At 53.5% G+C, this 14,997-nt stretch overlaps 2 protein-coding genes across 2 annotated transcripts in view; one reads left to right on the top strand and one right to left on the bottom strand.

Annotated features, from left to right (window-relative positions):
* Positions 1 to 2,117: 2,117 nt before the first annotated feature.
* Positions 2,118 to 7,512, top strand: STARD7 (StAR related lipid transfer domain containing 7; the record flags this gene model as incomplete). Its single annotated transcript, XM_084221770.1, has 8 exons — positions 2,118 to 2,476; positions 2,613 to 2,752; positions 3,231 to 3,280; positions 3,900 to 4,010; positions 4,639 to 4,721; positions 5,259 to 5,358; positions 6,056 to 6,140; positions 7,025 to 7,512. 8 exons carry the CDS (start codon positions 2,118 to 2,120, stop codon positions 7,159 to 7,161), a joined length of 1,065 nt encoding a protein of 354 aa, XP_084077896.1. The 3' UTR covers positions 7,162 to 7,512.
* Positions 7,513 to 8,019: 507 nt separating this feature from the next.
* The window catches only part of LOC311163039 (uncharacterized protein), an 18,823-nt gene continuing 11,845 nt past the window's right edge, over positions 8,020 to 14,997 (bottom strand). The window contains exons 11-15 of the mRNA XM_084221724.1: positions 14,494 to 14,506; positions 13,237 to 13,441; positions 11,684 to 11,828; positions 10,313 to 10,450; positions 8,020 to 9,206 (exon numbers count right to left, since the gene is read on the bottom strand). Of these exons, the coding sequence (XP_084077850.1) occupies positions 8,928 to 9,206; positions 10,313 to 10,450; positions 11,684 to 11,828; positions 13,237 to 13,441; positions 14,494 to 14,506 (780 nt within the window). The 3' untranslated portion in view covers positions 8,020 to 8,927. The remainder of the gene's footprint in view (positions 9,207 to 10,312; positions 10,451 to 11,683; positions 11,829 to 13,236; positions 13,442 to 14,493; positions 14,507 to 14,997) is intronic.

A 14,997-nucleotide genomic window follows, 5' to 3' on the forward strand; every position in this document is an offset into this window, starting at 1 on the left:
GGCGCTCCTGACTGGACTGAGAACTTTGGGATCCCCAATTCCCAAGGGAATGAGAACTTTGGGATCCCCAATTCCCAATGGAATGAGAACTTTGGGATCCCCAATTCCCAGAGGATCCAGAACTTTGGGATCCCCAATTCCCAATGGAATGAGAACTTTGGGATCCCTGGTTCCCTGTGGATCAAAAACTTTGGGATCCACCATTCCCCATGGGCTAAGTTTGGGATCTGGAATTCCCAATGGATCGAGAGCTTTGGGATCCCCAATTTCCAACGGATCCAGAACTTTGGGATCCCCATGGATGGAGAACTTGGGATCAGGAATTCCCAATGGATGGAGAACTTTGGGATCCCCAATTCCCACAGGATCCAGAACTTTGGGATCAGGAATTCCCTGTGGACTGAGAACTCTGGGATCCCCCATCCCCCCAGCCCCTCTCCCGGCTCACCCCCCCTTTTCCCACCGGAATATTTTTCCCCCTATTTAAAAATTTGGGAATTCCCATCCCCGCTGCCCCTTTCCCCCCCATGGACATTCTGCACTTTATTCCAGGCTCTGGGAATTCCGGGATCGCCTTCCTTTGGGGTTGGGTTTTTTTTGGGATCATCCCACAAAATTTGGGAATTTTGGCCTCCCGGGAACTCGGGACGAGCCCTGCAGGAAGAACCCGGAGCTTTTATGCAAATCCCTCCACTCCCATCCCACTTTTCCCCCACAAAATTCCCAATTTTTTTTCCCTGCTCTGATTTTTCCCAGAAAATTTTGGGGCCAAAACAAACAAACAAACAAAAAAATAGGAAAAAAAAAAAAATCCCGTCAGGATTGAAATTCCCAACAAAATTCCCATTCCTGGAATGCTTCGGCTCAGAGGGGATTTTTTAGGGAATCTCCTGAATTTTTAGGGAATTTTAACCCTGGGATCCGACTCCTTGGAGGTCCCGATGCTTTTATCCCGATTTTCTCGCTTTTACCCCCATTCTCCTGCTCTTTTTTCCCTGTTTTTCCCATTTTTTCTTCCCCCTGGCTATGCAAGAGCTCCCCCAGGATGGAAATCCCAGAAAAATCCTGGAAAAATAAAAAAATTCTGAGGGGAAAAAAAAAAAAATCCCGGGAAAGGCTCGGGAGGAGCCGAGCCGACCCTAAAAACCCGCGGGGAAAATCCCGGGATTTGGGATCCGCCGGGAAAAGCTTCGGGATTCCCTGGATATGCAAAGAGGGCGCGAATAAATCTGTGAAAAATGGGATTTTCCCGAGAGAATTCCCAAAACAACCCCGGGGATGGGAGGAGGGAGGGCGGCGCTGCCCGGGAATTTCGGGATTTAGGGGAATAAAGGGGGGGGAGAGACCGGGGGGGTGGGTGGGAAAGGGGAGGGGGTGGATCCCCAAAAACGGGGATGGATCCCAAAAATTTGCCCTGAAACCCCAAAAATCCCGCCCTTGATCCCCCCTGGGGGCGTGGCCCCGCTCAAGCCCCGCCCCAAACATCCCCACCCAGCCAAGCCCCGCCCCAAAAATCCCCACCCAGCCAAGCCCCGCCCCAAACATCCCCACCCAGCCAAGCCCCGCCCCAAAAATCCCCACCCAGCCAAGCCCCGCCCCAAACATCCCCACCCAGCCAAGCCCCGCCCCAAAAATCCCCACCCAGCCAAGCCCCGCCCCAAACATCCCCACCCACCCAAGCCCCGCCCCTTCCCCTTTCGCCCTTGCCGCGCCCTCCTCGGGTAGCACGCGCGGGTGGGCGTGGCTTTCCCTCTGCAGCCAATCACCGCGCGGGGCGGCCCTGCTCGGACCAATGGGAAGGGTGGACTCGCCCAGACCCCACAGCGCCCCATAACAACCTCAAAGAGCGCCCCAAAAACCCCAAAATCCCCGAAAATCCCCAAAACTCCCCCGACTCCATAGCCGCTCCTGGGGGCGTGGCCACGCACAAGCCCCGCCCACCGCTTCTCCCGCGGTTTCCTCTCGCCCTCACGCCCCTTTCCGGTATCACGCGCTGCTGGGCGTGGCTTTTCCCCACCAACCAATCAGCGTGCGGGGCGGTGCAGCGCCGACCAATAGCGGCGCGGCGCGCGGCGATGACGCGCCTCGAGCGCGACGCGCGGCGCGGCGGGGCCGGCATGTGGCGGCCGCTGGCCGCGCTCGCCGCCCGCGGGGCCACCGGAGCCACCGGCGGGGCCAGCGGCGGAGCCTCCCCCGGCCCCGCGCCGCTGCCGGTGCTGCTGACGCTGCTCGCCCGCCACTGCGGCTGCGGGAGGGCGCGCCGCGCCCGGCAGCGCGGCGGGCCCGGGGACGCGGCCCGCGGGACCGGGAGAGGAACCGGGAGCGGTTCCGGCAGCGGCGGCTCCGGGCGCGGCCGCTGGGGAGGGCCCCGGGGCCGGTGCGGCTTGGGCGCGCCGCGGGGCAGCCTGATGGCCGCGATCGGTGCCGGGGCCTTCGTGTGGGACGGGCAGCGCATCGAGGAGGAGGAGCTGAGGCGGTGAGGGGGAAACACCGGGAGTGACACCGGGAATAACGGCGGGAATGACAGCGGCGGATACCGGGAGTACTGGGAATGGGGCGCTGGGAGTGAACCGGGGAATTCCCCCCCGATGCCGGGTTTGTTTTTCCCGCAGGTCGGCGCAGGAGCTGCAGCGCCTGGAGAACCCCGAGGCGTTCCCGGAGCAGGAGCGGGGCTGGGAGCCGGTGATGGAGCGGGAGCACTTCCGCCTCTGGCGCCGCCCCATCCCGGGCTCGGCCCTCTTCCAGTACCGGGGTGGGCGCTCCCAAATCCCAAAATCCCAAATCCCCAAATCCCAGAATTCCCAAATCCCTGAATCCCCTAAATCCTCAATTCCCCAATTCCCGAAATCCCAAATTCCCTAAAATTCCCAATTCCCAAATCCCTGAACCCCCTGGATCCCCAATTCCCAAAACCTGAAATTCTCAAATTCCCTAAAATCCCTGAAATTCCCAAATTCCTGAATTTTCAGAATCCTAAATCCTGAATTTCCACATTCCCAAAATTCCTCAATTCCCATAAACCCCAAATTCCCAGAATTCCCAAAAATCCCAAATTCCCAACATCCACAAAAATCCCTGAAATTCCCAAACTCCTGAAATTCCCAACTCCCCAAAGTTTTGGATTCCAGGGATTTTGCGTTTCCTGGGATTTGCTGATTTTTGGGATTTTGGGGATTCCTGGGATCCCTGAATTCCCAGGATTTGTTGATTTTTTTGGGATTTTCCTGCAGTTTTCGGCTCCTACACCGACGTCACTCCCAGGCAATTCTTCAACGTCCAGGTGAGCAGAATTCCCAAAAATTCCCAAAAATTCCTTGGGAATTCCTGGAATTCTGGCCGGGATTTGACTCAGGGCTGGGAATCTTGGTGAATTCTGGATGGATCTGAGAAAACCCTGGAAAATTCCCGATCCCGTTTTTCCCCAACATTCCCAGAAATTCCGGATCCTCCCCGAAGGTTTTCTGCGATCGGGGTGGGCGAGGGATTTTTTTCCTGTTTTTTTCCTGGAATTCCGGGGGTTTCCTGATTTTCCCACCCCATCCCAATTCTCTCTGGAATTCCAGGGTTTTTCCCGGCATTCCTGATCCTGATTTCCCCTGGAATTCTGGGGTTTCTGCCTCCTGATTTTTTCCCTTGGAATTCTGGGTTTTCCCCGTCCCGTTTTCCCTGGAATTCTGGGAGTTTCCAGATTTTTTTCCCTGGAATTCTGGAATTTCCCGATCCCATTTTCCCAGGATTTCCCTGGGATTCCAGGATTCCTTTCAGTCCTTCCAGATCCCGTTTCTCCAGGAGTTCCGGGGTTTATTCCCGGGTTTATTCCCGGGTTTGTCCCCATCCCCGTTCCCCCCCGGCATTCCGGGTTTCCCCCGTTCCCGGGGCTCATTCCGGAACGTTCCCAGCTGGACACGGAGTACCGGAAGCAGTGGGACTCGCTGGTGCTGAAGCTCGACGTGGTGGAGCGCGACCCGGCCACGGGCTCCGAGGTGATCCACTGGGTCACCCAGTTCCCGGTGAGAAATACGGGAATCCTCTGGGATTGGGGTTTGGGATCGGGGATCCAAGGGGATCCACTGGGTCACGCAGTTCCCGGTGAGCAGAGGGGAATCCTCTGGGATCTGGGATTGGGGTTTGGGATCCACTAGGTCACCCAGTTCCCGGTGAGAGACAGGGGAATCCTCTGGGATTTGGGATTGGGATTTGGGATCCGAGGGGTTCCACTGGGTCACGCCGTTCCTGGTGAACAAAAGGATCCTCTGGGATCTGGGATTTGGGGTCTGGGACTGATTCCATTCCTTGCGATCCCTCTGGGATTGGGGTATTGGATCCGAGGGGATCCACTGGGTCACCCAGTTCCTGGTGAGCAGCCCCAGGGATCCTCTGGGATTGGGGACCTGGACTTTGGGATTGGGATCAGGGATCTGAGGGGACCCACTGAGTCACGCAGTTCCCGTTGAGAGGCAGGGGATTCCCTGGGATCTGGGGTCTGGGATTTGGGATCTGGGGTCTGGGACTGGCTCCATCCCTTGGGATCCCTTTGGGATTTGGGATCTAGGGCTGGGATAGGGGCAGATTCCGTTCCTGGGGTCAGAGATGGGGTCTGGGCTGCGTCCCGGCCCTGACGCCGCCGTTCCCTTGCAGTACCCCATGTACTCCCGGGATTACGTTTACGTCCGGCGCTACAGCGTCGACAGCGACCGCAACCTCATGGTGCTCGTCTCACGGTGCGGCCCCGGGAGCCCCACAGGAGCCCCAGGAATCTCACAGGATCCCCCCAAAAATCCCATGGAATTCCCCAAAAAATCCCACGGGACTCCCCAAAAAAATCCCATGGAATCCCCAAAAAATCCCACAGGATTCCCCAAAAAATCCCACAGAATTCCTGCAAATTCCCTCTGGAATTCGCTGGGGGGGGGAATCTCACGGGATTCCTGCAAAATCCCCTGCAGAATTTCCAAAACTTCCTCCCCCACCACCCAGAATTCCCCAAAAATTTCCACGGAATTCCCAAAAAAATCCTTTCTGGTATTCCCCAAAAAAAAATCCCGTGGGATTCCTGGGGAAAAACCCCACAAAATTCCTGAAAAATTCCCTTGGAATTCCCAAACGAATCCCTCATGGAATTCCCTAAAAACAACCCAGAAAAACCCCACTGAATTCCTGGAGGAAAAAAACCCTGGAATTCCTAAAAATTCTGGGATAATTCTGGGTTAATTCTGGGATAGTTCAGGATAATTCTGGATAATTCTGGGTGATTCCAGGGCCGTGGAGCATCCCGGGATTCCCGAGGACCCCGAGCACGTCCGGGTGCGGAGCTACGAATCCCACATGGTGATCCGGCCCCACCGCGGCTTTGACGAGGTGGGGATTCCCAAAATCCCAGAAAAACTGGGAAAAATCCAGGGAAAAACTGGGAAAAAATCCTGGGAAAAGCCACAGAAAAGTCCCAGGAAAATTAGGGGAAAACCCCAGGGAAATTCTGGGAAATCCTGGAAAAAATGGGGAAAGTAGTGGGAAATTCCAGGAAAACTGGGGAAAATTGGGGAAAATCCTGGGAAGAACTGGGGGGAGATTGTGGGAAAGTTGGGGAAAAATCCAGGGAAAATCCCTGAAAATTCCAGGAAAATTGGGGAAAAAATTCTGGGAAAGTCACAGGGAAAACATCCTGGGAAAATCTGGGGGGAAAATCCTGGGAATATCACAGAAAAAATCCCAGAAAAATTGGGGAACAATCCCAGGAAAATCCTGGGAAAATCAGGGAAAAATGGGGGAAATTTTAGGAAAACTGGGGAAAATACCAGGAATAACTTGGGAAAATCCTGGAGAACAAAAACTGGGGAAAATCCTGGGAAATCTCAGGAAATCCCAGGATTTTGGGGGGGTTGAGGTCGGTTCTGGGGGTGTAAAATCCCCGAAAATTGGGGAAAAACCCTGAAAAATTTGGGAGAATTTGGGATCTGGGGGCTGCTCCTGGGGTGATTCCCATCAGGAATTGTTGGGAACTTTTTGGGAATTGTTGGGATTTGGGGAATTTTGGGGTGTTTTTGGCGTTTTGCAGAACGGCTTCGATTACCTGCTGACGTACAGCGACAACCCGCAGACGGTGTTCCCGCGCTACTGCCTCAGCTGGATGGTGTCCAGTGGTGAGAATTCCCAAAAAAACCCCCAAAATTCCCGGGAAATCTTGGGGAAAAGGAAAGGAAAAAGCAGGGAGGAAAAGAAGGAAAAACCGGGGAGAGGAAAGGGGGAAAATCGGGACGAAAAGGGAAAAATTGGGGAGGGAAGAAGGAGGGGAAATGGGGAAAGGGAAATTGGGGAGAAAAGGGGAAAATTGGGAAAAAAATGGGGAAAACCAGGAAAAAAAAAATTGTGAAAAAGGGTAAAAAATTGGGGGGGGATGGGTTAAAAAAAAAGGGAGAAAATTGGGAATTTTTTTCGCACTTTTTGGGAATTGCAGGAATATCAAGAGTTCCTGGAGAAGCTGTGCTGGGGGGAAAAAAAGGGAAAAAAGTGGGAAAAAGAAGAGAAAAATTTGGGAAAGATGGGAGAGGGAAGGGGGGAAATGGGGAAGGAAAGGGCAAAATTGCAGGGGGAAGGGAAAATAGATTAGAAAAACGAGGGAAAATGTGGAAAAAACATAAAAATCAGGGAAACTTGGGGAAAAATATTAAAATTGGGGAAAGAATGGAGAAATTGAGATAAAAATGGTAAAAAAATTGGGGGAGAAATGGAGAAAATTGGGGGGAAAGGGGGAGAATTTGGGAAAAGGGTTTCCCACCCTTTGGGGATCGCCAGGAGTTCCTGGAGAAGGAAAATAGGGAAAATGGGGAGGGAAAAGGGAAAAATCAGAAGAAGTAAAGATAAAAATTGGGGGAAAAAAATGGAAAAATAATGGGGAAAAATTGGGGGCGATTGAGAAAAAAAAAAAAGAGAAATTGGGAAAAAATGGGGGAAAAGGGTAAAAAAATTGGGGGAAAATGAGGGAAAAGGGGTTGGGAATTCTTTGCCACCCTCTGGGGCTCGCCAGGAATGCCGGAGTTCCTGGAGAAGCTGCACTCAGCGGCGCTGAAGGCCAAGAAGATGGAGCTGGAGCTGAGGGATTACCTGAGCCCGGCCAAGGGCCCCGAGCCCTGTGGGGCCCCACAGCACCTGGAGTACGCCTGAGAAACACCTGGAAAACGGCGGGAAAACACCTGGAAAACACCTGGAAAGTGGCGGGAAAACGGCGGGAAAACAACCAGAAAATGGCGGGAAAACACCTGGAAAAATGGCGGGAAAACATCAGGAAAATGGCGGGAAAAAGTCCTGGAAAATGGCGGGAAAACGACCAGAAAATGGCGGGAAAAAGTCCTGGAAAAGCCCCAGGAAAACTTTGGGAATGGATGGGGAAATACCAGCAATAAACTGGGGGAAAAAAAAAAAAACCCAACAAAAACTCTCTGGGGGTTGGCCCAGAAGCACTGGAAATAAACTGGGAAAAAAAAAAAAATTAAAAAAATAAAATTTAAAATATCACCTGAGAATTGTGGGAATAAATTCGGGAATTGTCCTGGGAATAAACTGGGGGGAGGGGAGGGAAAAAAAAAAAAGGGAATTTCCAAGATTGAGGTCGGAATTCCCCCAGGTTAGGTTTGGAATTTTCGGGATTTGGGGGTTGGAATTCTCAAATTTGGGGCCGGAATTCCGGAATCGGGGTCAGAATTCTTTTGGGATTGGGATCGGAATTCCCAGAATTGGGGTCAGAATTCCCAAGGTTAGGGTCAGAATTTTTGGGATTTGGGCCAGAACTTTTGGGATTGGGGTCAGAATTCCCAGATTTGGGGTTGGAATTCTTGGAATTTGGGGTCAGAATTCCCAGGATTTGGGGCATTTGGGCTGGAAAAAAAAAAGGGAATTTTGGGGCTCGTCATCCTCGGGGATTTTCTCTCTTCCCAAAATCCCTCCCTCCCCCACCCCCCAAATTCCCAAAGTTCTCCGGAATTGCGGAATTCCGAACCTTTATTGCACAACCGCAGCGAGGGGATCCCAAATGCCCCCCCAGAAATCCCAAATTCCCCCAAAATTCCTCTGGGAATGGGATTTGTTTGGGGGGTGGGTTTGGGATTTTTTTGGGTTTTTGGGAATTTGGGGTTTTGGGAATTTGGGATTTTTGGGATTTCCCTGAGTTGTTCCCAATCCCGGGGGGACCCCCCCAAAAAAGCCTCGTACCTGGGGGGGGAGGGGACTTTGGGGACAGCACTGGGGACATTGGGGTGGGGACATTGGGAGTGTCCCTGTCCTGGGGGGTGGCACTTGGGTGTGTCCCTGTCACAGGGGGTGGCACTTAAAAAGTGTCCCCTGTCCCACAGAGGAGACATTGGGAGTGTCCCTGTCACACGGGGGTGGCACTTGGGGGTGTCCCTGTCACAGAGTCCCCACGGGGGTGTCACAGCCAGTCCTGGTGGCACCTGGGGACAATCCCGGGGACAATCCAGGTCTGTCACAGCCAGTCCTGGTGGTACTTGGGGACAATCCCGGGGACAATCCAGGTCTGTCCCAGGCGGTCCTGGTGGCACTTGGGGGCAGTGACGCAGGTGGCCCTGCGCTCCGAGATGTGGCAGTGACACTGAGGACAGTCCCAGTGACATTGGTGACACTCCCACGGTGTCACAGGCGGTCCTGGTGGCACTTGGGGACAATCCCGGGGACAATCCTGGTCTGTCACAGGCGGTCCTGGTGGCACTGGGGACAGTCCCAGTGACATTGGTGGCACTCCAGCAGTGTCACAGGCGGTCCCGGTGGCGCTTGGGGACAGTGACACGGGTGGCCCTGCGCTCCGAGATGTGGCAGTGACACTGGGGACGGTCACAGGCGGTCGCGGTGGCGCTTGGGGACAGTGACACGGGTGGCCCTGCGCTCCGAGATGTGACAGTGGTGACACTCCCACGGTGTCACAGGCGGTCCCGGTGGCGCTTGGGGACAGTGACACGCGTGGCCCTGCGCTCCGAGATGTGGCGCCGCACGCGGCCCGGGGGTGGCTCCGGGGCCAGCGAGGGGCTCGAGTGGCACTTGGTGAGCGGCGCGGGGCCGTGGGGACACTCCGGGCTGTCCCCAAGGGGCCCCTCGGGGCCGTCCCCGAGCTCCTCGCTGTCCCCAGGGGTGGCAGTGTCGCCGCTGTCCCCGCGCAGCCACGCCCCCAGCGCCTGCACGTAGGTGAGGCAGCGCTGGCGCTGCGGGGACAGGGACACCGGGTCACCGCGGGGACACCGAGGTGGCACCGCCAGCGTCACCAGGTCATTGTGTGACCCTGTCCCCATTGTCCTCCATCCAGTGTCCCCAAATGTCCCCAATATCCCCGGTGTCACCAATCCCTCAATGTCGCCAAATGTCCCCAAATGTCCTCACTGCCCCCAATGTCCCCAGTCCCTCAATGTCACCCTGATGTCCCCACGGTCCCCAATGTCCCCATTGCCCCATTCTCCTCAATGTCCCCAATGTCCCTATGCCACTCCAATGTCCCCTCTGTCCCCAATATCCCCAATGTCCCCAGTATCCCTGTGCCACCCCAATGTCCCCATTGCCCCAGTGTCCCCTCTGTCCCCATTGTCCCCAATGTCCCCAGTATCCCCAATGTCCCCGTGCCACCCTGATGTCCCCATTGTCCCCAGTGTCCCTGTGCCACCCCGATGTCCCCAATGTCCCCGTGCCATCCCAACGTCCCCATTGTCCCCCATTGTCCCCTGTGCCACCCCAATGTCCCCAATGTCCCCAATGTCCCCATGCCCCCGTGCCACCCCGCTGTCCCCGCTGTCACCTCCTGGCGCAGGAAGTCCCCGTGTCCCCAATGTCCCCATTGTCCCCAATGTCCCCAATGTCCCCATCCCACCCCGGTGTCCCCAATGTCCCCATTGTCCCCATTGTCCCCAGTGTCCCTGTGCCACCCCGATGTCCCCAATGTCCCCGTGCCATCCCAACGTCCCCATTGTCCCCCATTGTCCCCTGTGCCACCCCAATGTCCCCAATGTCCCCAATGTCCCCATGCCCCCGTGCCACCCCGCTGTCCCCGCTGTCACCTCCTGGCGCAGGAAGTCCCCGTGTCCCCAATGTCCCCATTGTCCCCAATGTCCCCAATGTCCCCATCCCACCCCGGTGTCCCCAATGTCCCCATTGTCCCCAATGTCCCCAATGTCCCCGTGCCCCCCGCTGTCCCCGCTGTCACCTCCTGGCGCAGGAAGTCCCCGTGTTCCCGGTGTCCCCATTGTCCCCAATGTCCCCAATGTCCCCATTGTCCCCAATGTCCCCATGCCCCCGTGCCCCCCGCTGTCCCCGCTGTCACCTCCTGGCGCAGGAAGTCCCCGTGTGCCCGGTGCTCCTCCTGCTCCCGTCCCCGTCCCTCGGGCAGGAGCCGCTGGTGCTCCAGGAGCTGGCACGTCACTGTCCCCAACCAGCGGCGCAGCTGGGCCTGCTGCTGCTCCTGGGGACAACGGGGACATTGGGGACATTGGGGACATTGGGGTGATCGGGGACAATGGGGACATTGCGGTGGCACAGGGACATTGGGGACATTTGGGATATTTGGGGACATTTGGAATATTTGGGGACATTGGGGGACATGGGGGTGGCCCAGCCCAGCTTTGGGGTTTCTGGGGTGTTTGGGGTTTTTGGGGTTCCTGTGGGATTTGGGATATTTTTATGGGGTTTTTGGAGTTTTTTTGGGGTGTTCCTCACCGGGGGGCAGCGGCTCGGGGCCGAGGGCAGGATGGGGGTGGGATTTGGGGTTTTGGGGTATTTTTGGGGTTTTTGGGGTGTTCCTCACCGGGGAGCAGCGGCTGGGCGCCGAGGGCAGGATGGGGGTGGGGATTTGGGGTTTTTGGGGTTTTTGGGATATTTTTGGGATATTTTGGGGGTTTTTGGGGTGTTTTCCTCACCAGGGGGCAGCGGCTCGGGGCCAAGGGCAGGATGGGGGTGGAGATTTGGGGTTTTTGGGGTTTTTGGGGTGTTTTTGGGGTGTTTTTGGGGTTGTTCCTCACCGGGGGGCAGCGGCTAGGCGCCGAGGGCAGGATGGGGGTGGGATTTGGGGTTTTTGGGGTATTTTTGGGGTTTTTGGGGTGTTCCTCACCGGGGGGCAGCGGCTCGGGGCCGAGGGCAGGATGGGAGTGGGGATTTGGGGTTTTTAGTATATTTTAGGATATTTTAGGATATTTTTGGGGTTGTTCCTCACCGGGGGGCAGCGGCTCGGCGCCGAGGGCAGGATGGGGTTGGGATTTGGGGTTTTTGGGGTTTTTAGGATATTTTTGGGGTCGTTCCTCACCGGGGGGCAGCGGCTCAGGGCCGAGGGCAGGATGGGGTTGGGGATTTGGGGTATTTTTGGGGTTTTTGGGGTGTTTTCCTCACCGGGGGGCAGCGGCTGGGCGCCGAGGGCAGGATGGGGGTGGGGATTTGGGGTTTTTAGGATATTTTAGGATATTTTTGGGATGTTATTGGGGTGTTCCTCACCGGGGGGCAGCGGCTGGGCGCTGAGGGCAGGATGGGGGTGGGGATTTGGGGTTTTTGGGGTTTTTAGGATATTTTAGGATATTTTAGGATATTTTAGGATATTTTTGGGGTCGTTCCTCACCGGGGGGCAGCGGCTGGGCGCCGAGGGCAGGATGGGGTTGGGATTTGGGGTTTTTGGGGTTTTTAGGATATTTTTGGGGTCGTTCCTCACCGGGGGGCAGCGGCTGGGCGCCGAGGGCAGGATGGGTCTCACGAAGCGGCGCCGGGAGCCGACGGCCGCGGGGAACGGGGGGGACGAGCAGAGGGCGGCGGCCACGTTGATCCCAAACACCCACTGGGACAGCTCCCCGGGGCTCCTGGGACGTCACCGTGACGTCATCAGTGACGTCAGAATGATGCAATACACGCCCAAAAGTCCCAAAGAGCATCAAAACCCCAAATGCCCCGAATAATGTAAAAAACCCCAAATCGCCCTGAGCGACCCCAAACAGCCCAAAAATACCCCCCAAAAAAAACCCCAAATAACCCCAAAATACCCCCCCAAAAAAACCAAATAACCCCAAAAATACCCCAAAAAACCCCAAAAATACCCCCCAAAAAAAAACCCCAAAATACCCCCCAAAAAAACCAAAAAAATACCCCCAAAAGAAACCCCAAACAACCGCAAAAATACCCCCCAAAAAAATCAAATAACCCCCAAAAATACCCAAATAACCCCAAAAATATCCCCCAAAAAAACACCAAATAACCCAAAAATACCCGCCAAAAAAACCCCAAATAATCCCAAAAATACCCCCCCCAAAAAAACCCAAATAACCCCAAATATACCCCAAAAATACCCCCCAAAAAAAACCAAATAACCCCCAAAAATACCCCAAATAACCCAAAAATACCCCCCCAAAATACCCCAAATGTCCCAAATATACCCCCCCAAAAACCCCAAATAACCCTAAAAATATCCCTAATTTTTTTTAGGATTTCAGACTTTTTTTTTAGGATTTTGGTGTTTTTTTCGTATTTAGGATTTTTTGAACATTTAGATTTTTTTTTTTTTTTTTTTTAGGTTTTTAGGATTTTTTTCCTCACTTGGGATTTTTCTTTTTAGGATTTGAGATTTATTTCAGATTTTTTCCACATTTGGACCTTTTTAACCTTTCCAACCCATTTCTCCTTACGGGATTTTTTTCCCAGCTTTACCATTTTTTCTATATTTGGGATTTTTTTTTATTTGGGACTTTTTTCCTATTTGGGCTTTTTTTAGGAATCAGGTTTTTTTTAGCATTTTCCATTTTTGTTTTAGGATTTTCCCTTTTTCCACCTTTTCCCAACCCATTTCCCCTTATGGGATTTTTCCCTCTTTAGGATTTTTTTTCCATATTTGGGATTTTTTTTTCCTAAATTCGGGTTTTTTCCCTATTTGGGCTTTTTTTAGGAATTGGGATTTTTTTTAGGGTTTTCTTTTTTTTTTTAGTATTTTTGCCTTTTTCACCCCTTCCAACCCATTTACCCTTACGGGATTTTTTCCAGCTTTAGGATTTTTTTTCCATATTTGGGGTTTTTTTTAATTTGGGATTTTTTTCCCTATTTGGGCTTTTTTTAGGAATCGGGATTTTTTTCAGGATTTTCCATTCTTTTAGGATTTTCCCTTTTCCCACCCTTCCCAACCCATTTCCCCTTATGGGATTTTTCCCCCTCTTTCCCATTTTTCCCACATTTGTGATTTTTAGGATTTTTCGGGGTTTTTAGGGTTTTCCTGTCCCTTACTGTGCCTGGCAGAGGAACTCCCGGCGGTCCCCGGTGCGCAGCAGGAACACGTGGGGCCGCTTGGTGTATTTGGGGTGGGGCTGGGCCAGGGCGTGGGGCAGCCCCAAAACCTCCTCGGGGCCCTCGGGGGGATCCCTCTGCAGCACCAGGAGGGGCCCCCGGAGCTCGGCCCGGAAACGCTTCCAGCCCCGCCGGCCCCAGGGAGCTGGGGGAAAAAACCCCAAAAATTGAGAAATCCTAATATGGTCCCATTGAATCCACCCCAAATCCAGCCCAAATCCCATGAAATTCCCATAAATCCACCCCAAATCCAGCCCCGCCGGCCCCAGGGAGCTGGGGGAGAAAAACCCCAAAATCAGCAAATCCTAAAATGGTCCCATTAAATCCACCCCAAATCCACCCCAAATCCCGTGAAATTCCCATAAATCCATCCCAAATCCAGCCCCGCCGGCCCCAGGGAGCTGTGGGAGAAAAACCCCAAATCAGCAAATCCTAAAATGGTCCCATTAAATTCACCCCAAATCCACCCCAAATCCCATTAAATTCACACAAAATCCCATTAAATCCACCCCAAATCCAGCCCCGCCAGCCCCAGAGAGCTGTGGGGAAAAAAGCCCCAAATCGTCAAATCCTAAAATGGTCCCATTGAATCCACCCCAAATCCAGCCCAAATCCACCCCAAATCCCGTGAAATTCCCATAAATCCACCCCAAATCCCATTAAATTCACACAAAATCCCATTAAATCCACCCCAAATCCAGCCCCGCCAGCCCCAGGGAGCTGTGGGGAAAAACCCAAAAATTGTGAAATCCTAAAATGGTCCCATTAAATCCTCCCCAAATCCCATGAAAATCCCATTAAATCCACCCCAAATCCAGCCCAAATCCCGTTAAATTCCCATAAATCCACCCCAAATCCAGCCCTGCCAGCCCCAGGGAGCTGCGGGGGAGAAAACCCCAAAATCATCAAATCCTAAAATGTTCCCAGGAAAATCCCATTAAATCCAGCCCAAATCCTGTTAAATTCACCCCAAATCCCATGAAATTCACACAAAATCCCATTAAATCCACCCCAAATCCAGCCCCGCCGGCCCCAGGGAGCTGCGGGGAGAAAAACCCCAAATTGAGAAATCCTAAAATGGTCCCATTGAATCCACCCCAAATCCCATGAAAATCCCATTAAATCCACCTCAAATCCAGCCCAAATCCACCCCAAATCCCGTTAAATTCCCATAAATCCATCCCAAACCAGCCCCACCGGCCCCACGGAGCTGTGGGGAGAAAAACCCCAAAAATTGAGAAATCCTAAAATGGTCCCATTAAATCCACCCCAAATCCCATTAAATTCCGAACAAAATCCCATTAAATTCCCCCAAATCCTATTAAATTCCAGCAAATCCCCCAAATCCCATTAAATTCCCACAAATCCACCCCAAATCCCATTAAATTCCCACACTATCCCATTAAATCCACCCCAAATCCATCCCAAACCAGCCCTGCCGGGCCCAGGGAGCTGCGGGGGAGAAAAATCCCAAAAATTATTAAATCCTAAAATATCCCCAATAAAATCCCATTAAATCCATCCCAAATCCACCCCAAATCCCATGAAATTCCCATAAATCCACCCCAAATCCACCCCAAACCAGCCCCACTGGTCCCGGGGAACTGCGGAGGGAGGAAATCCCCAAAATTATTAAATCCTAAAATATTCCGAACAAAATCCCACTAAATTCTCCCAAATCCACCCCAAATTCCCACAAAA

Source organism: Fringilla coelebs (assembly GCF_963513975.1).
Source record: "Fringilla coelebs genome assembly, chromosome: 26".
NCBI lineage: Eukaryota > Metazoa > Chordata > Aves > Passeriformes > Fringillidae > Fringilla > Fringilla coelebs.